Genomic DNA, 26,404 nt, shown 5'->3' with positions numbered 1-26,404 from the left:
AATGTGAGTGACTGTTTCCGACAGGTTGACACCCCCCGCGTGATAGCTGAGCCTAAATGCAGCGTTATACGGAACGTTGGTCGACCGAACGGTGACAGAGCGAAAGCCATCTTCGGTGTGCAAGCAGCCCTGTTGGAACTAGGTGTGAGCCTAGTAGAGGCGTATGCAGTAAGTATTGACTTGCCCACTGTCGCTGTCACTCTGAATTATCAGCCCCCTGTATTCCAGGTTCCCGTCTCCCTGAAGGACTACCGGACCGGCACCAGAAATGCCGTCGGTGACCAGCCATCCTCGGTGCCCCGACACAGGGAAGTGTCGAGTCGCCCCAGATCGTGTCTATACCGACCCTTACACGAGAGATGTGAGATTATGCCCCTGCCTGACATCGCAGTGGAGATGTGCACGATTACATCAGGCAGGTCATTGCCTTCCATCTTCAAGTTCCCTTTGTGCGAGAGTTGTCCAGTAGAACAGTTCTGTGGACAAGACAGCCTCATCACTCCAGTTCATAGTGTAAGTGAGTCCATTTGGAGTTGTGTCACCGTCCTAATTTGGTTTGTGTTTCTCTTTATAGAACCCCAAACCAAATTCTTTTTGGTGGGGAGGTGTTACGGACCCGAGCCCGACGTCCGAGCACGGAGCAGTGACGACCGCGCCATCTGTGGGTCAGCTCCCGAAACCCCCTCCAAATGGACGACGACACCTGGTGAGGACGAGGCGTACTGGCTACGAGGGCCAGTTTCCAGTCCTGTTCAGCTCACAACACAGCCGTTGCTGACCTCTGGTGAGGTGGTGCTCAGACGACAACGCCATCTATGAAGTGGATAGGTGGGCGTTTGGGTCTGAGCCTGTAAGTGAGGTGCTTTAGTGTGTCCCTGTTACTGATGACGTGTCTGATTACAGAGTCGACCTGGGACTGCTGTAATGGAAGTTGGATCAGTCTACCCAAGGCAGCCGTCCCCATACCAAGTGCTTTGCTGCAGCAGCTGTGAGTCGCCTCCCGGAGGAACACTGTGGTGTTACTCTGCCAGTGAAGTGGCAGTTGAAGGATTGTCGTACCCGGGACCAACTGGTGGAGACGATTGACCACTGGGGTATTGTGGACAGGAGAGTGATCTGTGGTATCACACGAGGCTCCTGACTAGGGCGCTACCTTAGTATCGCTCGTGGAGTGGCCTGAACAGCGTTGCTGATCCGGAACCTGCCAGCAGTCTGCTGGACTTGTGGTTGACGGCCTCCACGGCGGTGCCCCCAGTGGAACTGTGTTTTGGCTGGCCTGTGGCCAGGGTAGACTCAGCTTCCCGAAGGATTCGTCGAGAGGCCACGAGAGCACCGAGAGCTTGGCACCGAGAGGATCCAGAGTCTTCAGAAGAAGACGACAGTGTAAATAAGTGTTTATACCCCTTCCCCCGTGTAATATTTTTATATATTATTTATTGGTGGCGGTTATTACATTATATTAAGTTTTTGCCTTTCTTTCCCTTCCCCTTTTAGTTTACTTGCGTTACTGATCACATCCCTTGAAAGCCACTACTGGCTTGGGGCCGGATACCCTTCCTCTAACAACATCAGAGTAAGAACCCAGTTGCGACCCGAGAGGGCCGTAACACTCTTATAGAGGTGGAGCAGCAGAAAAATGCTTGGGTTCAGACACTGAGCATGCAGTGCCTGAAATTAAGGCAGGGCAAGCCGCCAAGGAGTCATAAGGATCACTCTCCCCTGTAGAACTACATTCACACCACGACCTGGAGTAATAGGCAGATCAGGGAAGGGAAGAGGTACAGGAATCTCCACCTCGACCAGTCCAGCTGAAAGACATCTACTACGAGGGCCTCGCAATCAGGAAATGGCACTATGTACAAAGGAAGGTGCCAGGACCATGCCAACATAAAGAGGTTCATGTCTGGAGCCCTAAACGTCCCACAAAACTAGTTATGAGGCAGCAGCGACAGTCCACTCTGTAGAAACAGTAAGGAACAGAGACAGACCTTGGGTGGGCGATGTTGGATTCTCTCTGAACATGTACAGCATAAAGAACCAAACCCTGAAAACCCAGCAGACGAGCTACACAAAGTGACCAGCTCCAATGAGACAGGGACCAAAGTGAACCCCCCAATTGATATTATGGGCGGAACAGTCCAAATGGAGTCAGATAACAGTCCGGAGTAATTTGAACACCCCGCAGCACATGCTGCAAGGTCACAAACTCCCACACTGTACTGTGCACCTGACAAAGGAGTGGAGACCAATGATCTTGGATAGCCTGGTAAGTGCTGGTCCCAAACCCCCAACCAAAAGCTGAGGTGTCAGTGAAGACGTTGAGTGAGGGCAGAGAATAGTGCCAGGAAACCAAACCACATAAAGGCAGAAAAGGAAATGGGTAATGCAGCAACTGGCAAACAGCTAACATATTCTGCACCCAACGATCGTGACAGCAACAAAAAGGGGCTGCCCCAAAGAAACTAAAACAGCCTTCAAAGCCTAACCAAGGACAGTAAAGTTGAGGGTCCTGCACAGCTGCTCGAGCAATCGCCGAGTTACCTGGGGCCTGGGCTACACAGCTGTGAAGGACAACCTCTGCACGCCATACAAACAAGCATGTGAGCCACCAGTACATCACCAGCCAGCACTCACTCCCACACCCATGTCAAGACAGTGGCAATGAGACCTCTGACTCACCCAAGGCGAGGACAACCTCAAGCAGGAAGAGTTCGCTCAATGAGAGCAGGCTCCCACTGAACACACTATAGAAGAGAATCCTGTCAGTGCAGGGGCAGTGCTAGTGAGCACTCAAGGAAGGAAACCCTGAGCACATGCAGCTCTAAGCACTCCAGAAGGTTAGGCCCATGCTACACCAGCAGTGTACAAAAACCAAACCACATAAGACAAGGTCCAAAGCGGCCTTATCAGAAAAACCTCAGGACTAGCCCTACCGGAGGCGTGTAACATGAGCCACATCATGGTAATAATTGACTGCTCGAGCCAGTGGACAGTGTGAGCTCTGACCCTCTTCCAACCCCAAACGAGAGGGAGGGGTGGGGCGAATGCTTTTTTTCAAGAGATTCGATTGTTTGTTTACATTGTTGGGGAAATGCATTTGGTGGATTATGAGGCTTCAGTCTCTTTTGAATCCACCAGTTGTTTGTACTGGTTTGCTTACTTTCTGGGGGGGTGCCTTCCCAGGTGATGTGATAGTGTTTCACCTCCTCTTGTGAAGTGGGGGAGGGAGAATGTCTTTGCTCTGGTCTCCAGTTGGCAGAACTGGATTCCGCAGCCGATGCAATCTATTAGTTGGGAGCCATCTCAACAAGACAGCTTTAGAGAGCCACATGGGGGCAAAAGGAAAAGAATATAAACATCTTAGGTGTCACTAAGCTGGACCTCCAGATGCTCAAAATGTTTGTGATTTGAAACACACCGACAGATCGAAACAGAAAAGTGTTAATATCAATTTATAAAACTCCCAACTTTGAAAGATTTCACAATTTTGTATACCAATGAATCAAAACTATGGATTAGAAAGGTTGCTCTGGAAGTGAACACTGTGGCATTACAGAAGTTTCTGCTGTATTATCAGATGAACAAAAAGATAATTTCCACTTGAAGCACACGTTTCCCAGATGGACAATGCTATTGTCCAAAATTAAGAAAAATACAAAATTAAGCAATCCCAATGAAAATTGGAATACAGAAAGAAAACATAATTATTCTGTAATTATTTTACAAAATAATTAATTCTCACCGGTAGCATTTGACGGCCTCTCACTTAAGATGTCACAAGACACATGACGTGCAGTTTGTTTCATAAGTTGCTTTGTCAATTCCACATCATCTACAAGAAAGAAGCAAAGCAATAATCAAAAAGTACCAAGTCAGGATGGCTATATGGTATAGCAATATATCACAAAATATTCCTGAGTTCCTAAATATTATTCACATGCCAAAATGAGAGCAGAGAGACATAAGATGTTTGATATCAAAATTATTAAATTCATAAAGGATTACATTGAAGAATGTGGAGCACAGTACATTAGGAGAGCAAAATTTCAGATTATCCAGAAAATCTGGGTCTTCAACCAGAAGTGTGACAAGGACAAGGAATGCCACCAATTTCTGTCATAATCAGTTACCTGACCTATCTTATTTTGCTATGGCCCAGTCTTCTCTTTAATCTTTTCATGCCTGAAAAAACTTAAGGACTTATCTCTGCCCTGTCTTGATATACACATACCATAATACATAGCCCTCTTTTTTGTGGGGGAGCCCCTGAAGCTATCCGAACTGATATGTGCTATATTAGTTCGGGGTCATAAGTCACCGGAGTTCTTTTGCCTACTGGAAACCACGAGCCAGAACCTGGTCCTCCCATAGCAGGGCACAATAGCCTATGAGCACTTTACATTTAAAGTACTGTCTCCACTCGATCATCTGGACTATATGGGAAGGACCCCCAGCCGGATTATCACATTTTTCGGATAATGGTACTTTTTCACCTACGAGTCCAAAAGTGACCATTTCCTACTATTTTTATACTACAAACAACACAATTTAAATTGCCTTGCCACATATAATTATTAAATATTCAACTAGAAACCTCAACTTACCTTGTTGGTGTTCGTCTTCTTGATTGATGCCACACATCTTGAAGTTAAGAATTCTTAACAATTTACCTAACCTATACTAATACAACACTAAAATTAACACTTAAAATTAATGTACAGTTCATAAACCCCTTAACTGTGTTGCCTCCAAATGTGACACCCCCGCAGTGCGCAGGAAATAAATTCTCTGGAAAAAAAATATTTTTTCTTTTTAAAGTGTCAAAAACCCTTCCCTCAGTATGGGTATGTAAAAAAAAAGTCGAAATTGTACTTACTTTGGCTGCTATGGAGTCCGAAAGTTGAAGCGTGACGCCATCATTCCCCGTGCGCCCGTGCCATAAGCTCTCGGGGGCGGTGGGGCACTCGGGGCGGGCGCGCGAGTTGCCGCGAATATATTTTCGTTCATTTTTTGCGCACCTTTCCAAATACATTTTCATTGTTTTTATGTGCCAATCCAATGTATAATGAACACGTACACTATAATATCGCAGTTCAACATCCGTACTGTCTGTAGACACTGTTACGTGCATGAAACTTGTGTACACATATGCAGCACATATCTACTATGTATCATGCTAATTTGTGTATATATACAATCTATTTACACACTATACACTGTCACACACTATATACATTCACCATCAACACGTTCAGAACACCGGGAGTGAGAGCTGCCACACCCAGCCAGCCCTCCCTCACTTCTCCAACATTGTATTCGCCAACTTTGCCCCTCCCATCATACAGTTATTCACACCAATGTTTGATGTTCATTTATGTATATTTACAACATATGTACTCACTATACACTGTCACACACTATATACATTTACCATCAACACATTCAGAACATCGCGTAGCAGCTGCTTCGTATGGGCCAATAGCAGCTGCCTCGTATGGGCCAATAGCAGCTGCCCTGTATGGGCCAATAGCAGCTGCCTCGTATGGGCCAATAGCAGCTGCCTCGTATGGGCCAATAGCAGCTGCCTCGTATGGACCAATAGCAGCTGCCCCATATGGGCCAATAGCAGCTGCCCCGTATGGGCCAATAGCAGCTGCCCCGTATGGGCCAATAGCAGCTGCCCCGTATGGGCCAATAGCAGCTGCCCCGTATGGGCCAATAGCAGCTGCCGCATATGGGCCAATAGCAGCTGCCCCATATGGGCCAATAGCAGCTGCCCCATATGGGCCAATAGCAGCTGCCTCGTATGGGCCAATAGCAGCTGCCGCATATGGGCCAATAGGAGCTGCCTCGTATGGGCCAATAGGAGCATTTGGCCATGAACACATTCAGAACACCTCGAGTGAGAGCAGCCACACCCAGCCAGTCTCCCTCACTCCAACATCTTACTCGCCAACATTGCTCCTCCCACCATATTGCTATAGTTCTTATTACACATGTTCTATATGCCTATCTACATGTTTTATTTACCAGAACTATGCAAGTAAGCCGGTATTGTGTCCAAACAGTACAGTGGCCACCATACACTGCATGAAAAATCACACAGCAGACGACGCTACGATTACGTAACCTCCCTCACCAAAATAGCTCCTCAACATTCTCCTGTTGCTGTTCTTACACTATATACACACACTGTATATACCCATGTACATATGTGTTGCCCATAGCGAACCACTAAGCTAGTATGGTGAGCAAAACAAGAGTGGCAGCCACACACACACAATGAGGCTACCTCAATTCTCGCCCTCCCTCCCTCATCAAAATTCCTCCTTCCACAATACTACGCACAACGCTAATTTTAACCACAATCCTGCTATTATCACAATCCTGGTCACTAATTCCTGTAAATGAATAATTGACTACACGTTTATTTTGAAAAGGAACCTAAGAAATCATTTGAAGATTCCTAGATGAACGAAATAATGCTGTGGTGCTGTGGTTAGCGCTGTGAACATCGTGAACAGCATTGAATCACTGATATTTGAACATTGTACCCAGTCATTATCACACTCAGGCTCTAATATAACACTATCATAGCTAAATAATACAAGTTATATATATATTTTGACATTATTAGGCGATGCTGTGGTCACATGCTGAACAGCAGTGCTGTGCGCTCATGCTGCGAGCGCCAGCCTTGGTTGCTCACACACTACTGAGGCTCCCACACCCGGGAATGTGAACCACGATTTTTTTTAAAGATGGCGTCTGTTTACAAGAGCCCTGAGGAAGCTGATGTGAACCCCATGTAGCCGCGGGAGTTTTGAATGGAACGTGAAAAATACAAATACCCGGAGGCGCGTTGCGCAAACCAGACGTGAGCCTGCAGGCGCGTTGCGCAGTTTAAGGGTTAAGCAAAAGTTAGTTTTGACTGCCAGCTGCTGAAGCCTCACTGGTTGAAGGCATTTGGGTTGCCTGTGAGGCCTCACTTGTTGAAGCGCTTGCATGCCCTCACTTGTTGAAGGCACTTGGCTTGCCTGTGATGCCTCACTTGTTAAAGGCGCTTGCTTGCGCCTCACTTGTTGCAGGTGCTTGGCTTGCCTGTGAAGCCTCACTTGTTGAAGGCATTTGGCTTGTCTGTAACGTCTTGTTTGTTGAAGGTGCTTGCTTGCACCTCACTTGTTGAAGGCTCTTGGCTTGCCTGTGGCGCCTCACTTGTTGGAAGGCGCTTGGCTTGCCTGTAACGCCTCGATCACTTGTTGAAGGCGCTTGCTTGCACCTCACTTGTTGAAGGCGCTTGGCTTGCCTGTGGCGCCTCACTTGCTGAAGGCGCTTGGCTTGCCTGTGGCGCCTCACTTGTTGAAGGCGCTTGGCTTGCCTGTAACGCCTCGATCACTTGTTGAAGGTGCTTGCTTGCACCTCACTTGTTGAAGGCGCTTGGCTTGCCTGTGGCGCCTCACTTGTTGAAGGCGCTTGGCTTGCCTGTGGCGCCTCACTTGTTGGAAGGCGCTTGGCTTGCCTGTAACGCCTCGATCACTTGTTGAAGGCGCTTGCTTGCACCTCACTTGTTGAAGGCGCTTGGCTTGCCTGTGGCGCCTCACTTGCTGAAGGCGCTTGGCTTGCCTGTGGCGCCTCACTTGTTGAAGGCGCTTGGCTTGCCTGTGGTGCCTCATTTGTTGAAGGCGCTTGGCTTGCCTGTAACGCCTCGATCACTTGTTGAAGGCGCTTGGCTTGCCTGTGGCGCCTCATTTGTTGAAGGCGCTTGGCTTGCCTGTAACGCCTCGATCACTTGTTGAAGGCGCTAGCTTGCGCCTCACTTGTTGAAGGCATTTGGCTGCCTGTGACGCCTCACTGTTGAACAACACGTAACTTGTCTTTAATTGCTAGGACAACCTCCAGAACGATTGATGCTGCTACCAGACATAGTTTTGGCCAAAAATGTTTAAAATTACTATGAAAATAAAAAAAGTTATTTAAAAAAACCAGCGTTGAATGTAATGAAACGCCATTTTCTGGGTGAGACCCGGAGGCTCCCCGGAGCTTTACCGGCTGATATGCTATTGTCAGACTTTGGCATCAGTCATGTGTATGGAGTTCTAGGGCCTACCGGGGACCACGAGCCAGAACCTGGCCCCCTCAGAGAGGCAAGGGGAGCAATGGCCTATAGAAACCCCCGTGTGGTTGGAAGCATTCTATGTCTGCCATCGACCGGGTCAAGCATCCAGAAAGGTAAGCATTCCAAAACAAACCCCTATTCTGGTGAAAATTGCTACCTAAGCCGAACTAGTGAATAGAACTCTTCAACAGAAAACACGGAAACTAGTATGACGTCATACGTCACCGCGCCGCTGTCTGCGCAGCTCCCCCCTCCCCGGGAGGGGGAAGGGGGAGCCCCAGACCTCCCACGCCGGCTATCCACCCATCAGTTCTGAGGCTGGATGTCAAAACACGCGAAAAACGCCGACCGGAGGGAGGGAGGGTTGCCGGGGAGCCTCCGGGTCTCACCCAGAAAATGGCGTTTCATTACATTCAACGCTGGTTTTCTGGGGGGAGCCCCGTCGGCTCCCCGGAGCTAACTACCCACAGAGGAAGGTCAAAGGGACAAAACCGGGAGGCGGACACCACGCACCCCCCAAGGAGGCGAGACAACCGGCAGCAAACGCCAACCCAAGGCGCCACAGCCCCGAAAATCCCGGGAACAACACGAGAACCACGAGCAGCAAGGCCCCTGCACGAACACCAAAAATCCATGCCCGAAAGACTGCAAGGCCACGTCGCCCAGACGGCAGCGAGAGCAGCGAAGCCACGAACGCCACAGGCATGAGGGAAGAACACAGGCAGCTTAGCCGCAAGAACACGGCTGACCACCCGGGACACCATCACCCGCGAACCGGGAAGAACAGAACCGGAGCAACGCAAAACGCGCTCCGGACCCAAACGCCGTGGCACGCAAACAACAGCAGAGGGCCGCCACTGAACACAAAAACGACACACCCCCGGCCCGACCAACAAAGCACCAACAAACCCTGGACCCCTCCAGAATGCAGCAGCCCCACCCCGCGCCAGAAAAGATGGAGACTGCTGCCATCAAACAACCAAAACGCTAAAACCGAAGGAGCAAGAAAACACAGCGAACCGACCCCCAGAGGCAAAGGCCCAAAGGAAAGAGCCGACGAAAAAACACACCGGAACCGAAGGGGCACTACCAACCGAGGAGAAGACAGAGCACGCTGACCAGAGACCAGGATGGTGCAAGCGGCGCACGAACAGGCCGGAGGTGAAATGACGCACAAGACAGCTGACTAACGGTGCAGAAGCAACACCAAGACCGAAAGCAAGCTGAAGCGGCTCCGCCTGCGCCGCACGAAAAGAGGCGACAGTATGTGGCAAGACGACGGCCCCCAACCCCCACTAGAAAACCAAGCCGAGAGTAAACCAAGCCAACAAGAAGGACCCACCGAAGAAGGGACAGGAAAAGGAAGGACCGCCAAAATACCCCATACTGCCGCCAAGAAAGCACGCAGGTGGGACACCTACCACGAAGCCACCCGACCACCAACCGGAGGTGAGACCACGAGGCAGAACATAAGCAGCCCCGACAAGGCCCCCCCGAGCCCAGGAAAAAGGCGGAGCCGCGAGAAGATCTCGGGCGCGACCACCGAAACCCAGGCGGCACAAGGAGATGGAACGTCTGCCGAACAGAAAAACTCCGAAGCATGCAAGCCCGCCAGGAGTTCAGAAACGACGGGTCCGACGCGAGACATCGCAAGAACCCCCCCAAAAAAAATAAAACAACAACAACCGGCAGGGCAAGCTAGGAAAACCAAAGAAGGCGGAAGGGTCGCCGCCAGAACAGGACCCGAACCAAGGGGCACGAACAACTGCAACAGACCGAGACAAAGAAGCACATCACAGGACACAGGCTGACCAACGCCTAAGAACACACGCAGAACATTCCTGCTGCAGAAGAGGCAGGAAGAAAGAGCAGAAGCACAAAAAAAAAAAAAAACCAGGAGAACAACCAGGGGTGGACAATCAGGCAGGGACAAAAACCCCACGCAATCCCCAGGCACAAAACGGCAGCAAAGCGCCACTCCACAACCGGACACAGGAACAAGGACACGCCACCGTGAAACACGGTACCAATGCTCACGTGCAGCAGCAGCAGCAACAGGCACCACTGCAACATGCAACATGTAAATAGCAACTCCCCTCAGCAAAGGCAGAGAACGGAGCAGGCAGACCCCAGACAGGGCCAACGGAGACACGACAAAACCCTGCAGGCCCAGAAACCTGCACCAGGCGACCGACGGCGGAGAAACCCCGCTCGATACCTGCTGGATGAGGTACTGGGAGCTCTTTTACACCTCAAGCCCGGCCCAAGGTCAGGCCAGACCGGCCAGAGGATGGCCCACCAGGCAGCTGCTAGGAGCAGTCCACCGGCCCACATACCCCCACAACCAGGACGGGCCGGAACTGCCATACGAAAACAGGCCAGTGCGCCCTGGAAGTCCACGGACGAACCAGCAAGAAGGCTTATGCTCGCAAGTAGGTCGTGTAACAAGCACAGACCACTGATGGTAATACAGTGTTCCCCAAAAGTGCCAATAGCACCACTGCACTCCACTGGTACTATCCCGCAAGTTCCACCAGATAGGCGGGACCCAAGAGCCAGAGCTCAAATCCTGCAAGCACAGCCAGGAGCCTCACCAGGTGAGTACAGAACCAACCCTACAACCCCCACACCTCACAACATTAAAAAAGGAGGGTCCCCTGAACGACTCCAGCATGGGTTGGACATGCACATGAGGGGGACAGGAAGGGGTGATAAAGGGACAGTCACTGGTTTGCGAACGGTCTCAGTCGTACAAAATTATACCTAAATAAAGACAGGTATATGAACACCGCCGCATCCAGCGCCCGGCCAAAAGACGCCAGACCGCAGAAACTCACCTGGCGAATGGTGGCTCGAACTTGACACGACTCAACCGTGCCCAGAAGAACTTGGGAGCACCGCCAGGTGAAGACGCCAGAGCCGGACCCGCAGGAGAACAGGGAGAGGCGAAGGAGGCGGACCACACCCATGACACAGAAAACCGCGGTGTCCTCCCCACAACTGGGAACCAGGACACCCCTGGCGCAAAGGGGCACATACCGCAGCCAGGGAGAAGAACGAGAGGCGAAGCACTGTAGCAAAAAAGGGCGCAAAACCCCAGCACTGAACCATCGCCCAGACCAAAACAAACTCCACGGCGCATGCGCATAACACGCTGGCCGAACCGCACACCCTCCCTGCGGGAAGGCGCCAGCCAGGACTATTGCACGAGAAAAGAGCCAAAAGAGGAAGCAGGAACAAGAAAACCGGCCAAAGAAGCAAAGAGCCCAAAAAAAGGGAACCCAAACGGGCGACAAGTAGCCCAAACGGGCGACAAGTAGCCCAAACGGCCGACAAGTAGCCCAACCGGGCGACAAGTAGCCCAACAGGGCGACAAGTAGCCCAACAGGGCGACAAGTAGCCCAACAGGGCGACAAGTAGCCCAACAGGGCGACAAGTAGCCCAACAGGGCGACAAGTAGCCCAACAGGGCGACAAGTACTAGGAGCCGACAGACGTTCCAAAAATGCGGGAAGTAGCGAAAAACCTTCCCGTACCCTCGAGAACACAGAAGCCAACACTAGTCCCGAAGGCACACGAAGGCGCAGGCGCACCCGAGATCAAAAGTCACGCAGAACCCCATCGAACGGGGAAACATGACAAAAACACCGTCCCAAAAAGCGGGGGAGGAAACATCCACCCACCGGACGGAACCAACCGACTCAAAGGCCAAGGAACCGAGCCCGGGGAGGGGCCGACGTCCAACAGCACGTACGGCGAGTGGGGAGGAAAGACCCTACTCCGCGTAACCACAAGCCCCGCCTAGAGGGGGATAAAACCCCCCACGGGGTCTAACGGGGCCAAGGCCCCCCCCAAGTCAGCCCCTCCCCAGCCCCGGGAACCTACACGACAGGCCCCGGGGCCGAGCCGTTCCCCCAAAGCCCCGGCCGTACCAGAAAACCGGGGCAGCCGTGAAAACTCTAAGGAAGGGAGCCCACTGGCAGACTCATACAACACGGCTGGAGGAACAGGCCCAAATGCCCCCGTCACTACCCCGGAAGGGGAATTCCCCGAGACTGCCCGAGTCTCAACACCACCAAACACCCCGCCCTGAACCTACAGACGGTAAGGAACCGGATGCAGGCAGGAAGGGTGAACCAGGGGAAAAACGAAATACAACGGGGCAGCCCCGGGGCTCCCGGGGAGGAAACCACGAGAACGTTGCCACCACCAAGGCTCAAGTGCAACGCCCCTGCTGCCCGCACCCGCTTTGTTAGCACAACTGGGGAACCGAGCCACAACGAGCAACCAAACTCGCAGGACACTGGGTCGAAGGTGTCACCGACCCCACAGGCAGCAGACGGAGGCAAAACAGAGAGTCACCCAGAGACAAAAGGTGAGAGCAACCCTCAAACTCGCTGGAAGCGAGGGGGGGGCTCTGGGGTCACATCCATCGGACCCGCGCGCCCCCAGGGGTTTCCCAGGGCCCCGAGCGTTTACTTTAAGAGGACTCGCGCTCAGGTAATCCCAGGCAGGGTACTGCTAACCGGCACCCAAGCTACCAAACAACTTTCTAAGAGCTGAACCCCCGGGACGTGTACACTCACGGGGACCTAGCAGGGGGTACCACCAGAAATACTCAGAACACAAGGGACACAAGGGGCAAGAACGAAGGCAGACCCCCCCACCAGGTATATAAACAAAAGAAAAAGAAAACCCCGCAAGAGGACAGCGTACCCAAGCGGAACAGAGCCGGCCGCTATGATTGGTAAAGACAAGCTGCACAGTACCCCGCGCCCCACCAGTGCAAACACTGCCCCTTACTCTAAGGCGAACAAGGGAGACAGAACACCCGAGCACACAAAGAGCGGCCGAAAACCAAGCGGTAAACGGCCAAGCAGGGGCAGGACCCAAGGAACTTGTGGAAGGTGGCCCCAAGCCCCAAGGGCAGTACTTACAGGGCACCTAGGGAAGGGAGCCCTAGGCGCATGCAGCCCGAGTACTGAAGAATCACACCCGGCTCACGCACCACCTAGAAAACAGACACCACACTCTAGGTACAGTGCTGAAACAACCACTGGAGCCGGAGCACATAACCATAGCCTATAGCATCAGCCGAAGAACTGATGGGTGGATAGCCGGCGTGGGAGGTCTGGGGCTCCCCCTTCCCCCTCCCGGGGAGGGGGGAGCTGCGCAGACAGCGGCGCGGTGACGTATGACGTCATACTAGTTTCCGTGTTTTCTGTTGAAGAGTTCTATTCACTAGTTCGGCTTAGGTAGCAATTTTCACCAGAATAGGGGTTTGTTTTGGAATGCTTACCTTTCTGGATGCTTGACCCGGTCGATGGCAGACATAGAATGCTTCCAACCACACGGGGGTTTCTATAGGCCATTGCTCCCCTTGCCTCTCTGAGGGGGCCAGGTTCTGGCTCGTGGTCCCCGGTAGGCCCTAGAACTCCATACACATGACTGATGCCAAAGTCTGACATTAGCATATCAGCCGGTAAAGCTCCGGGGAGCCGACGGGGCTCCCCCCAGAAAATATTTCACTAATGGCGCAGCACTGTGTATAACATGAGGGACGGACGCACATGGGTTGACCAGTGTTGGACGGGTCCACTTGGGGTGGGGCAGCTATAGCACATTACGTAGGCCGCCAGGAGGAAAAAACTCACAATATTTTTTAAGGAAACTTCAGCCTGTGCACATTGCTTTTAGGAAACTTATTTATTTGTTATTACATAATTACTAGTACTTATTTCATTTGTTTTTGGCTATGATTAATTGTTCTAAAATTAATGGTAATTCCTGTACCCAGGTGGTCCCTCCCAACGCACAAACACCACCCACCCACCCCACCCCCTCCTCCACCATGCGTCTAGAGCCACAGATGGGATTAATATGGTATTGCCGAATTTTCATCTGGCCAAACCAGCTTTTATCCGGTTCCTGTGGCCATTTTGGCCGGATATTGTGATAACTTTATCCGATCACGATTTTGGCCGTATAAGGGCGTTTTCCGGATGTTTGAATCCCGGATAATCGTGGGGTTACAGTATGTTATAATTGCCATCAACCGGGAAAGGGCACAGAGAGGTAAGTGAATCAAAACAGACCACTTTCTGGTTAACCTGTGCAATTTACATACCAAAAGATCAAAATATCTTCCCTAGAAAAAAATAAAAAAAATAACCCTTTATGCAAATAGCACTTCCACTCGTTAGCACTATCCCAACACTTAGTGGGCCAGCCAGAGGCTTAGGGCCCGCGCAGGAATATCCCTGAAAAAAAACAAAAAAAACCATCACCCCCCCCCCAGTAGGGGGAGAATGGAAAGCCGGCAGTCCACCATTCCAGTTCTAGAACTGATGTGTTAGTGGTCATCTCTGGCCTTAAGTGCCTGTTCTGGATTTTTGCCCTGTATGGCTGTTCCAGCTGTGTGGTGGTGGTGTCTTAGTAGCCAGATGTCTTAGCATGCGCTTAGGGTGACCTTCCCAAGGTGCTCCTTGAGTACAGCCCTTGCGTGGCAGGGTTATCTACACTGGGGCATTCGGGAATCACTCCCCGTTTCAGGTCTTCATCGCTTGATGTTGATTTTGCCCTTGGGGTATGTCGGGGTCTAGGGCTTTCCGTCTTGCCCTGGGTAGGGGAGCATTATTTGCTGGGTGGGACACACTGTGGCTGACGCAACTAGCTTTACTTCAACGCAGCGGCCAATGTTTCTGACTGCCAGTTCATTGTCTTTGCGGGGTTTGTTTCCATTTTCATTTCATTCATTGGCGTTCTCGCCTTGTTTAGACAGAGGTGATCTGCTTAGCTTCTTATTAGGCAATCCTAGGTTGCATTGGAAGTCTTCCTCTGTTTCCCATGAGTTTCATAGCTGCTACTGGTGGTCAGTTTGCCAGCTACCTGACAATGTTCTACCAGCTTAGCTAGTGCCTTAGCCCCAGTGCTTGGGCTTGTAGGGCTCATTCTTCTTATGGGACCTGGAAAACCCTTGTGGACACTGTCGTACAATGGCTACTTCTTCCAAGCCCACTCTCACCTTGAGTGTAGTCGATGGTTGTCATTGATTGCCCATGCCTCAGGCTAACAATCATCCATACTGCCTCCGTCACTCTGCCAGTTGGGTCGGGGACACCACCGACCCAGAGTCTTGTGGGAATTGTTCCACACTTGTACTTCACATTACTTATTCCTTGCCTGTTGATCTCAGGGATCAGGCAGCGATTGTGCTGCATGCTCAATTCTCCTTATTGCAACAGGCCAGGTTGGTTGTCTAGTTGGAGGCCCCGGAGCTGCTTCGCCTGGGTTTTAGGGCACAGGATTTGGGGGCAATGGTCGCTTCGACCTTGGTTCCTTCCCAGGTGGACATGGTTCGCCCTGCTCCATTTCCCCCTCCTGCTACCGGCTCCCGAACCTCTTAAGGCTTCAGAGTTGGGGTGGGGTTTTACTCGGGTGGCTTCAGGGGCTGTCCCTTTTCAATTCGATCACGGTGGTGGTTGGGTCCGATTATCCCGACAAGGCTTCAGGGTCAACCCAGCAGACTCCCTTCTTGGAAATTGTCATCCATAGTTCTGTGGAAATAAACATTCCATTTACCCGGGCTCTAAGAGCAACCCGTACATGGACCAAGTTGATTCATCCAGCGGTCGACCCTAAAGACGCACTCGTCAATTTTAACCACCGTGCTGCGCCGAGTTTATTGTGAAATTCCCCCGGTGCGCATAAAACAAAGTTCAAAAAATTATATTTTCTTCGTAAAATGATAAAATTCCCTTCCCTGAACATGTCTATGTAAAAATAAATACCAAATTCCACTTACTTTGGCTGTTGGGACTTGGACAAGGTGTGCTGTAACGTCATCAGGGCCTGGTCGCCCGTGCGTGAATCGCCCAGACACGGTTGCGCAGACCATTCATTCAAGCACCGGGTGTTGCCACAAAAATATTTTCAATTATTTGTTTTGTGTATTTCCAATGCGGTTTTATTTGTTTTTTTATCGTATATGATGCATATTTGTGTCCTTTACAATATGCATACAGTAGAACGTTCATAATGTTCCATGGAACTATGATACATGTGTCAGTAATGTGTCCACAATAAATGTTTATTGTCGCAATATTACCTGTTAAAAATTCACTAAAATTACAATATGTACAGTTTCACACTTTATTTACACAGTAACACACTGTATTACACACAAACATTTTAAATACATGGATGGCGATATACTAAAGAAATTGTTCACGACTTTTGTTAGGCCAAAGCTAGAATATGCAGCAGTTGTGTGGTGCCCATATCTTAAGAAGCACATCAACAAACTGGAAAAGGTGCAAAGACATGCTACTAAGTGGCTCCCAGAACTGAAGGGCAAGAGCTACGAGGAGAGGTTAGAGGCATTAAATATGCCAAAACTAGAAGACAGAAGAAAAAAGAGGTTATATGATCACTACATACAAAATAGTAACAGGAATTGATAAAATCGATAGGGAAGATTTCTTGAGACCTGGAACGTTAAGAACAAGAGGTCATAGATATAAACTAGCTAAACACAGATGCCGAAGAAATATAAGAAAATTCACTTTCGCAAATAAGAGTGGTAGACGGTTGGAACAAGTTAGGGGAGAAGGTGGTGGAGGCCAAGACCATCAGTAGTTTCAAAGCGTTATATGACAAAGAGTGCTGGGAAGACGGGACACCATGAGCGTAGCTCTCATCCTGTAACTACACTTAAGTAATTACACTTAGGTAATTACTCAGTACTTCGGAAGTGAGTAATAATCAACGAAGTAGCCCATGGTACAAAGCGCGACTTCGCTCTCAGTGCACCAGGTACAGATAAATTTTCACTCCTGTTTCTTCATTCTGTGTGCTTGCAAATGACGCACTCACATACACCCTTAGCTTTAGTACTTGTAAGTTGTATGTAGCCAAGCTTGTAAAGCATAAGGTAGTATTGAAAAGATTATAGGAAAAGATCAATTTGTAAAGTAGTTTTGAAAAGATCGCTTTGTATGGTCTGCACACAGGAAGAGATTCAGCTTACTTCAAGAGTGTCCGTCAGTCAGAAAGAGATTCAGCTAGCCTCAAAGAGTGTCCGTCAGTTAGGAAGAGATTCAGGTATTCTTGAAAATATCTATGGAAAACACCACCATGGAAGCTGCTAACACTGTTCATCTATGCTATTTGTATCAGATGCATCATCATTGAACGCAGAAAACAGTTCATCTATGTATTATCTAAATAAATTGGATAGCATAGGATTGCAAGGGTGGCGCTCAGAGCTACAACTGGATATGCTCGCTGTATCGTTATCTTGAGAGGATTTCGGGGCTTTAGTGTCCCCGCGGCCCGGTCCTCGACCAGGCCTCCACCCCTAGGAAGCAGCCCGTGACAGCTGCCTAACACCCAGGTACCTATTTTACTGCTAGGTAACAGGGGCATAGGGTGAAAGAAACTCTGCCCATTGTTTCTCGCCGGCACCTGGGATCGAACCCAGGACCACAGGATCACAAGTCCAGGGTGCTGTCCGCTCGGCCGACCGGCTCCCTCCAGTCCTCATAGGTGCTGTATCACTTGTATCCGATCTTTGTGTTAGGTCCTTCTTGCGCCTAGCTTCACCAATATTATGACCCTTATGTTCTTCAAACAATAAGGTTTGAATTTCACCGACAAAGCGTTATCTTTCAACACCGCCTCGGACAGGTGTTTGGGAGCCAGAGGCGTGTGCACCACCCATGGTTGCTCATTAAGTACTAACCCAGCCAGCAGCCCTAGGGCACTCTGGGAATTTTTTCCAAGATGGCTGCCTCTCACTGGAAGTCCTAATAGTCCATTTCGTACACAACCAACCTCGTACACATTTAGAATTGGTACCGAAAAATAAAAAAGAGTTTTCTTGTTTCCCGCCGACCGAGAATACTCGGTTGGCGCAGTTAAGGTGTTAACAACATGGTGTTCCTTCAAAACAGGAATTTTATCAAATATAAATTATTATTAGCATATTGTACATATTTAGGCACTGGTTAGGTTAGGTGTTTAGGTTCTGTTGGTAATTATTTGTCTTTGTAGTACAGTGGGGCCTCGACTTACGATGGTAATCCGTTCCCAGAGACGGATCATAAGTCGAAATATTGTAAGTCGAAGCAATTTTTCCCATAAGAAATAAAGGGAATTGAATTAATCCATTCCCCACCCTCCAAAATATTAATTTACAAATACATTTTATAATGAATACAATTTTGTTCTCTAACTACAATATAGTACATATGTTTATCTTACCTTTATGGAGGACTCTTGATGGTGTATGGAAGATGGGGATGAGGGGGGGGGGAGGAGAGGTGTTACTGTTTTGAAGAGGAGTCCCCCTTCCATTATAACATCAGGTAGTGATGACTTTTCTGGGATACACACTCTGGCATGTTTTGCTTACATACCACTAGGACCTGCTTGTGGCTCACTGCTTGCTTGTCTTAATAAGAATCTGTCTAAAAACACGTGTTTTTCCCTACATTTTCACACTTGTCTGTAATAAGACATCACATTGTCATTTAAAAGGTCAATACAATGACCTGCTACAGTACTTGTAAGTTGTAGCCAAGTGAGTTGTTATCTGGGCGAGTTTTTTCAACAAAACTTTGCAGTTCTTCCCATATGTCACACATTTTCTTAACGAGGAAGGGATATCCTCTACTGCCTCAACTCAACTATTTTCTTAGATTGAACCTTACCACTGACTTTCTGGGACCCATGGCGTGATATATAATAATCAGTTTTATGTTCAAAAAGGAAAAAAGCACCACAAAAACAGAATTTCTTATAGGCGTGATCGTCACTAAGCGGGCAGCTCTAGTAAACTGAGGCAGGTTGGCCCGCATGACCGGGAACCACGAGCTCGGTCGACCCAAACGTGCACCAACAAATATCGTTAGTCGACGACACTATCGTAAGTCGAGTCGCATTTTTTGATCAAATTTACATCGTAACTCGAAATTATCATAAGTCGGGGCAATCGTAAGTCGAGGTGCCATTGTACTTGAGTGAAGCATTTACAGCATTGTGATTTGAACAAAATTCGTCAGTGAAGCACTTGTACCAGAAATGTTCGAACGTCATCAGTTGAGAGTCGTGTGCAAACTGCTTTTTATTCATAAACTGGGGGATTGGCGGGTGCATGGAATGGACTTTGGGTCTTTGTTTAGAGAACGGGATGCAAACAGACTCGAAACGTGAACCCGACACATAAGAGGCCGAAGCTCAATCAACCGAGCTATTGAGTAGTCTTAATAAAGAAAGTTTCCAGAAGCAGCATCCTGCTGCCAATCTGGATTGTTTTACTTTTCATGACTACTACTGAAGCTAAGAGGAATTAAGACTACAGTGACACCTTGGCTTACAAATGCCATTATTTACAAATTTTTCGGGTTACAAGCCCAATTTCTTCGTAAAATTTGAAACGGGTTATGAGCTTTGCCTCGAGTAATTTAGTTTGTTGATATGTGTTTCGGTGACCTAGCATGTGGTTCCTGGTGGCCCAGTTGTCCCTTCCCCCTGTAACGGTTCTATTGTTACGTAAAGTATGGTGACAAACACAGACACTAAGATACTATATATATATTTGGTCGAATATACAGAAGTACAGTACACAGGTGATACGTTGGTGTGAGTTGAGCGCACTGAGCGTTGGTACAGTATCTCGCAAGTGTCTGCTCTAGACCACACTTGAAAGTAGACTAGTTAATGTTTGCTATTCTTGCTGCTTATATTGCTCGGGCAACACCTCACCGTGTTGCCCGGGCAACGCCTCACCTCATTCATCTCCAAAGGTTGACAGGAATATTAACACTATATTTGGAGCGAGTATATTATTGGGATAATCTACTCGCTACAGAACTCCCCCTGCCAGGGGATGAAAGGAAAAATACTTGATCAAGGAACTTAGCTGGTCGGTGAATTGTACGCCCTGCTTGCGTTACATAACCATCAAAGTTAACTTCCTCCTCTTCGCTGATGTCATCTAACTGGGGTCGTAGGGTGGGAGGTCGCACAGGATCGTCCGTCGTCGTAGGATCAGGTTGTGGTGCAGCTGGTAACTGGGGTTGTAACATGGGAGGTCGTACAGGATCGTCCGTTGTCGTAGGTGGCGGTGCTGCTGGTAACTATGGTCGAAAAGTGAACTGCGTAGTCGGCGGATGTGTCTCTGGATTTAGCAGTGTCGCAGACGTTGAGACGAAGCCTGGAGCAGAGCAGAGAGCTGAGTGAGGCCGGAGTCGTGGAGCTCTATGTGGGAGAGCGTGGCGGCTCGATTGAGATTTGTGAGTGTCTAAACTCGGGGAGCGAGAGCGTGGCGGCTCGATGCAGTCGTAGTCTGCTGTCTGCTCTGTGTCGAAGCTGTAGCGTCTTGGGTTGATTAGGACTGTACACGCCGAGTACTACATTGTTGACTGTGGAAATTGTAGTCTGGTACCAAAAGATGTAGGCAGTGTGTGGACAAGCTCGGTGTAGCAGGAGAGAATAATGTGCATAATTGTTGCGTCCTTGGGTCGCTGGTGGAGCATTTAGATCCGGGGCGGATGGGCTCGGGCACCAGGACATTAGGAGGTAATGTAGGCATGTAGTTAGGACAACGAGGTAATCACTGCTAGAGCTGAATTGTCCTGGAGGAGACAATTCAGACGCAAGCTGTAAGTCCTGTACTGCGCAAAGTGCTTGAGTCGGCAGAGTATCAGAATGCAGTGAACGTGTAGATGAATCTGACGAAAGAGCAGCTGTCGTGGGAGTTCCTGTAGAATAAGCAGTGCCCTGGCAGCGACTGAGAAGAGGCAGGACAGGCTGTAGATCCCACATGATGTAGTTACTGATGAAGCTGCCAGATGAGTGAGTAGTGATCGTGGAGCAGCAAGCCGTAGTAGATGAAAATGCAGAGACGATCGCGATGAAAATCATAGCTATGGCAAGGGTGTTGGCAACGTTCCATGACAGGTGGCTGCGGTCCACAGCAAGCAGCAGCAGTGGAGGTCCAGTGAGAGTCCATGTTGTAGTCCATCGTGGCTGGGTATCGTCGAAACTCTCTGGGGTCACCAATGTAACGGTTCTATTGTTACGTAAAGTATGGTGACAAATAAACACAGACACTAAGATACTATATATATATTTGGTCGAATATACAGAAGTACACAGGTGATATGTTGGTGTGAGTTGAGCGCACTGAGCGTTGGTACAGTATCTCGCAAGTGTCTGCTCTAGACCACACTTGAAAGTAGACTAGTTAATGTTTGCTATTCTTGCTGCTTATATTGCTCAGGCAACACCTCACCGTGTTGCCCGGGCAACGCCTCACCTCATTCATCTCCAAAGGTTGACAGGAATATTAACACTATATTTGGAGCGAGTATATTATTGGGATAATCTACTCGCTACACCCCCCTACAGTTTACCAGTACCTCCCACTTAGTGACAATCACACTTGAATTCTTTGTAAAGAATTTCATTGTTTTTTGTTTTTGGGGGGTTTTGAACATAAAAGTAATTATTATATATCATACCATGGGTCCCAAGAAAGTCAGTGGTAAGGTTCAACCTAAGAAAACACATGTGAGGATGACCATAAAGTAAAAACAAGGGCTCATTCATAAACATGAAAATGGTACACGGCTTGTTGAACTAGCTAGGCAGTACATCAAATCTATGTCAATGATATGCACTGTAATTGCTAAGAAAAAGGACATTATAAATGCTAATGTGGCAAAAAGCATATCAACAATCACAAAACAAAGAACACAAACACTTGAGGATGTTGAAAAGTTGTTATTAATTTTGATATACAACAAGGAGTTAGCAGGTGATAGCATTTCAGAGGCTATCATTTGTGAAAAAGCAAGGCTATTTACTGCATGAAGACCTTTTATAAATAAAACCTGGAACAAGTGATGCAGATACAAAAATGTTTAAGGCAAGCAGGAGGATGGTTTGAGAAATGTAGAAAAAGAAGTGGTATTCATAGAGTTGTGAGGTATGGGGGAGGCTGCCAGTTCAGACAAACCAGCGATTGAAAGATTTGTTGACTAAGATTTAAAGATTTTGTAGATAGTGAAGGATACCTACCGCAACAAGTATTTAATTGTGACGAGACAGGACTATTCTGGAAAGATTGCCGAAGAGGACATACATTACCCAGGAGGAGAAGTCATTGCCCGGACACAAGCCTATGAAAGATAGGCTAACTCTTGTGCTGTGTGGAAATGTGAGTGGTGATTTGGAAATTAAACCCTTGCTTGTGTATCATTCCAAAAATCCAAGGGTTTTCAAAAAATATAATGTGCAGTAAAGCCAAATGTGTGTGATGGAGGGCTAATAGTTAGGCATGGGTAACAAGGCAATTTTTTACTGAGTGGGTGAATGAGGTGGTTTGCCCTACCATAAAAAAAAATCTTCAAGAGAAAAGTTTGCCACTCAAGGCTGTGCTTCTCGTCGACAATGCTCCTGCTCATCCTCCAGACATGAAGGATGCATTGTTGGATAAATTTAGTTTTGTTACAATAAAGTTTCTTCCTCCTAACACCACTCCTCTAATGCAGCCAATGGACCAGAAAATCATTTCCAATTTTAACCCTTTAACTGCGCAACGCGCCTGCAGGCCCAGGCTTTGGAGGCGGGTGTTTTTATTTTTCACGTTCCATTCAAAACTCCCGCGGCTACATGGGGTTCACATTAGCTTCTTCAGGGCTCTTGTAAACAGACGCCATCTTTAAAAAAAAATCATGGTCCAAATTGCCGGGAGTGAGAGCCTCAGTAGTGAGTGAGCAACCAAGGCTGGCGCTCGCAGCATGAGCACACAGCTCTGCTATTCAGCCTGTGACCACAGCATTGCCTAATAATGTCAAAAATATATACAGTATATAACTTGTATTATTTAGCCATGATAGTATTACAGAAGAGCCTGAGTGTGATAATGACTGGGTATAATGTTCCAATATCAGTGATTCAATGCTGTTCATGATGTTCACAGCGTTAGCCACAGCACCACAGCATTATTTCGTCCATCTAGGAATCTTCAAACGACTTCTTAGGTTTCTTTTCAAAATAAACTTGTGGTCAATTATTCATTTACAGAAATTAGTGGCCAGGATTGTGGTTATAATTAGCCTGGTTGATACTTGGTTGATACTTTGATGATACCTGGTTGATGAGGTTCTGGGAGTTCTTCTACTCCCCAAGCCCAACCCGAGGCCAGGCTTGACTTGTGAGAGTTTGGTCCACTATGCTGTTGCTTGGAGCGACCCGCAGACCCACATACCCACCACAGCCCGGTTGGTCCGGCACTCCTTGAAGGAATAAATCTAGTTTCCTCTTGAAGATGTCCACGGTTGTTCAGGCAATATTTCTTATGCTCGCTGGGAGGGTGTTGAACAACCGTGGACCTCTGATGTTTATACAGTGTTCTCTGATTGTGCCTATGGCACCCCTGCTCTTCACTGGTTCTATTCTTCATTTTCTTCCATATTGTTCACTCCAGTACATTGTTATTTTACTGTGTAGATTTGGTACTTGGCCCTCCAGTATCTTCCACGTGTATATTATTTTATCTCTCTCGTCTTCTTTCTAGTGAGTACATTTGGAGGGCTTTAGGACGATCCCAATAATTTAGGTGCTTTATCACATCTATGCGTGCCGTATATGTTCTGTGACGATAATCTCTTTCAAGAGAGATTGAGCCTGCTCTTCCCTACATCATTACGTCGTAACATACAAGATACTATATAGAAGATACGTCCACCAGTATCGCCAAACGTTTTGCCCAGGAAGCAAATCGTACCATGCACACCCCGACACCTGGCTACAGCCCGCCGTAACCAGCAAACTGCTCATCCTCTGCCTGCCTGTTGCTGATTGGCTGATGTCTCGCCGCACCTGCACTCCACCACCACCGAGTCGACGTCTGGGCAGCAGCACGCCAGACTCGTCAGAATATCTTTGTGCTCCTTGGAGTTGACATCTCTCGCTAGTAGACAAAGTAAGTAATTATCAAAAGAAGGCACCAAACCGGGAAGGCTATGTAACCGCTAGTAGACTAAGCCTTGGCTTTCGTGTACTAAGGGAGGTGGCAGCTTGAAGCCAGTATTCCAGCACCGCACATATTAATTTATCTTGCTATCAATATTTTTGCATTCTGGTCTTAGAGTAACTTTTCATTGCCAGTTATTATTCATGTTATTTTGTTTGTTGACTTGTCCTGCATTTTATGAGATTGCCTTTATTCATGTCTTGTTTTCTAGAGTAATTAAAATTTCATTGTTTATATACTTGTGTTTTGTGTGTCTTCCCATTATCTTACCACAGACGAAAGGACAAACTTTTCTCTTTTTTTTTTTGTGATGTGACGAGGCCCTGTCCCCAGGTTTTGAAACAGCCGAACACCAACGCTTTACCGTCACAGTTCTCTGTATTCCCTCTATTTCAGCAATCTCTCCTGCTCTGAAGGGGGAAGTGAGTACTGAGCAGTACTCAAGACGAGACAACACAAGTGACTTGAAGAGCACAACCATTGTGATGGGATCCCTGGATTTGAAAGTTCTTGAAATCCATCCTATCATTTTTCTGGCTGTAGCAATATTTGGTTGGTTATGCTCCCTAAACGTTAGGTCGTCAGACATCATTATTCCCAAATCCTTTGCATGTTGTTTTCCTACTATGGGCACATTTGATTGTGTTTTGTACCCTGTATTATGTTTAAGGTCCTCATTTTTATCGTACCTGAGTACCTGGAATTTATCACTGTTAAACATCATGTTATTTTCTGATGCCCAGTCGAAAACTTTATTAATATTAGCTTGAAGTTTTTCAATGTCTTCAGCCGAGGTAATTTTCATGCTGATTTTTGTGTCATCTGCAAAGGATGATACGAAGCTGTGACTTGTATTTTTGTCTATATCTGATATGAGAATAAGGAAAAGCAGCGGTGCAAGGACTGTACCCTGAGGTACAGAGCTTTTAACTGCGCTCGGACTAGATTTTATATGGTTGACCGTTACTCGCAGAGTCCTGTTTGACAGAAAACTGATATGAGAATAAGGAAAAGCAGCGGTGCAAGGACTGTACCCTGAGGTACAGAGCTTTTAACTGCGCTCGGACTAGATTTTATATGGTTGACCGTTACTCGCCGAGTCCTGTTTGACAGAAAACTGAGTATCCAGTGTCCTACTTTACCGGTTATTCCCATTGACTTAATTTTATGTGCTATCACGCCATGGTCACATTTATCGAAAGCCTTTGCGAAGTCCGTGTATATCACATCAGCATTCTGTTTTTCTTCTAATGCCTCAGTGACTTTGTCGTAGTGCTCAAGTAGCTGTGAGATGCACGATCTTCCCGCTCGATATCCATGTTAGCCTGGGTTGTGAAGGTCATTGGTCTCCATGAAATTGGTGACCTGACTCCTAATCACTCTCAAATACTTTTATTATGTGCAATGTTAGTGAAACTGGTCTATAATTCTTTGCCAATGCTTTGCTCCCTCCCTTGTGTAGAGGGGCTATGTCTGCTACTTTAAGTGCATCTGGTATCTCCCCCATGTCCAAGCTCTTCCTCCACACTATACTGAGTGCCTGTGCTACCGGCACTTTGCATTTCTTTATAAATATTGAATTCCGTGAATCTGGACCTGGGGTCGAGTGCATGGGCATGTTTTCAATTTTTCTTTCAAAGTCTAGTGCGCTTGTGTTGATATCAGTTATATTTACAGGGGTTTGAACATCCCGCATAAAGAAATTGTCTGGATCTTCCACTTTCATGTTGTTTATTGGAGTGCTAAACATGTCCTCATACTGCTTTTTTAGGATTTCACTAAATTCTTTGTCATCCTCAGTGTATGAACATTCACTTGTACAAATAGGTCCAATACTGGCAGTGGTTTCTGCTTTTGATTTCGCATATGTGAAGAAGTATTTTGGATTTTTCTTTATTTCCTGAATTGCTTTCTGTTCTAATTGCCTTTCTTCAGTTTGATATGAGTGTTTCAATTTCCGCTCGATTTCTTCAATCTCCCAATTTAAATTATTCCTTCTTTGACGGGAAATTTGTGTCTGCATAAGCATTTCCGTTATTTTTTTCCTTCGTTTATAGTGTCGTCTGCGTTCTCTTTCAACGTTGGATCTCTTTCTAGCTTTCCTCAAAGTAACATATTTCAGACAGACTTGATACACTTCCGAAGTCAGTTTTTCTATTCCTTCTGTATTACTTAAAACAGTTTAACATGGAATGTTTGTAAGTTCCCTGTTTATTATCTCCCAGTCTATTCTTTTATTAAAAT

General features: G+C 47.8%; 1 protein-coding gene across 5 annotated transcripts in view; it reads right to left on the bottom strand.

Annotated features, from left to right (window-relative positions):
* Positions 1-26,404, bottom strand: part of LOC123767961 (uncharacterized) — a 301,614-nt gene that overhangs the window by 184,652 nt on the left and 90,558 nt on the right. For 4 of the 5 annotated variants that reach the window (XR_011223182.1, XM_069306507.1, XM_069306506.1 and 1 more), the window contains exon 5: positions 3,743-3,832. The exons of the other annotated variant lie outside the window; for it this stretch is intronic. Coding sequence is in view for 3 of the 4 variants with exons in the window: in XM_069306507.1 (XP_069162608.1) it covers positions 3,743-3,832 (90 nt within the window). In the remaining variant the exon portion in view is untranslated. The remainder of the gene's footprint in view (positions 1-3,742; positions 3,833-26,404) is intronic. 5 annotated transcript variants of the gene reach the window in all.

Source organism: Procambarus clarkii, chromosome 58, assembly GCF_040958095.1.
Source record: "Procambarus clarkii isolate CNS0578487 chromosome 58, FALCON_Pclarkii_2.0, whole genome shotgun sequence".
Classification (NCBI taxonomy): domain Eukaryota; kingdom Metazoa; phylum Arthropoda; class Malacostraca; order Decapoda; family Cambaridae; genus Procambarus; species Procambarus clarkii.
The sequence above is the reverse complement of the archived record's forward strand: the minus strand, read 5'-3'. Positions and strand labels throughout refer to the sequence as shown.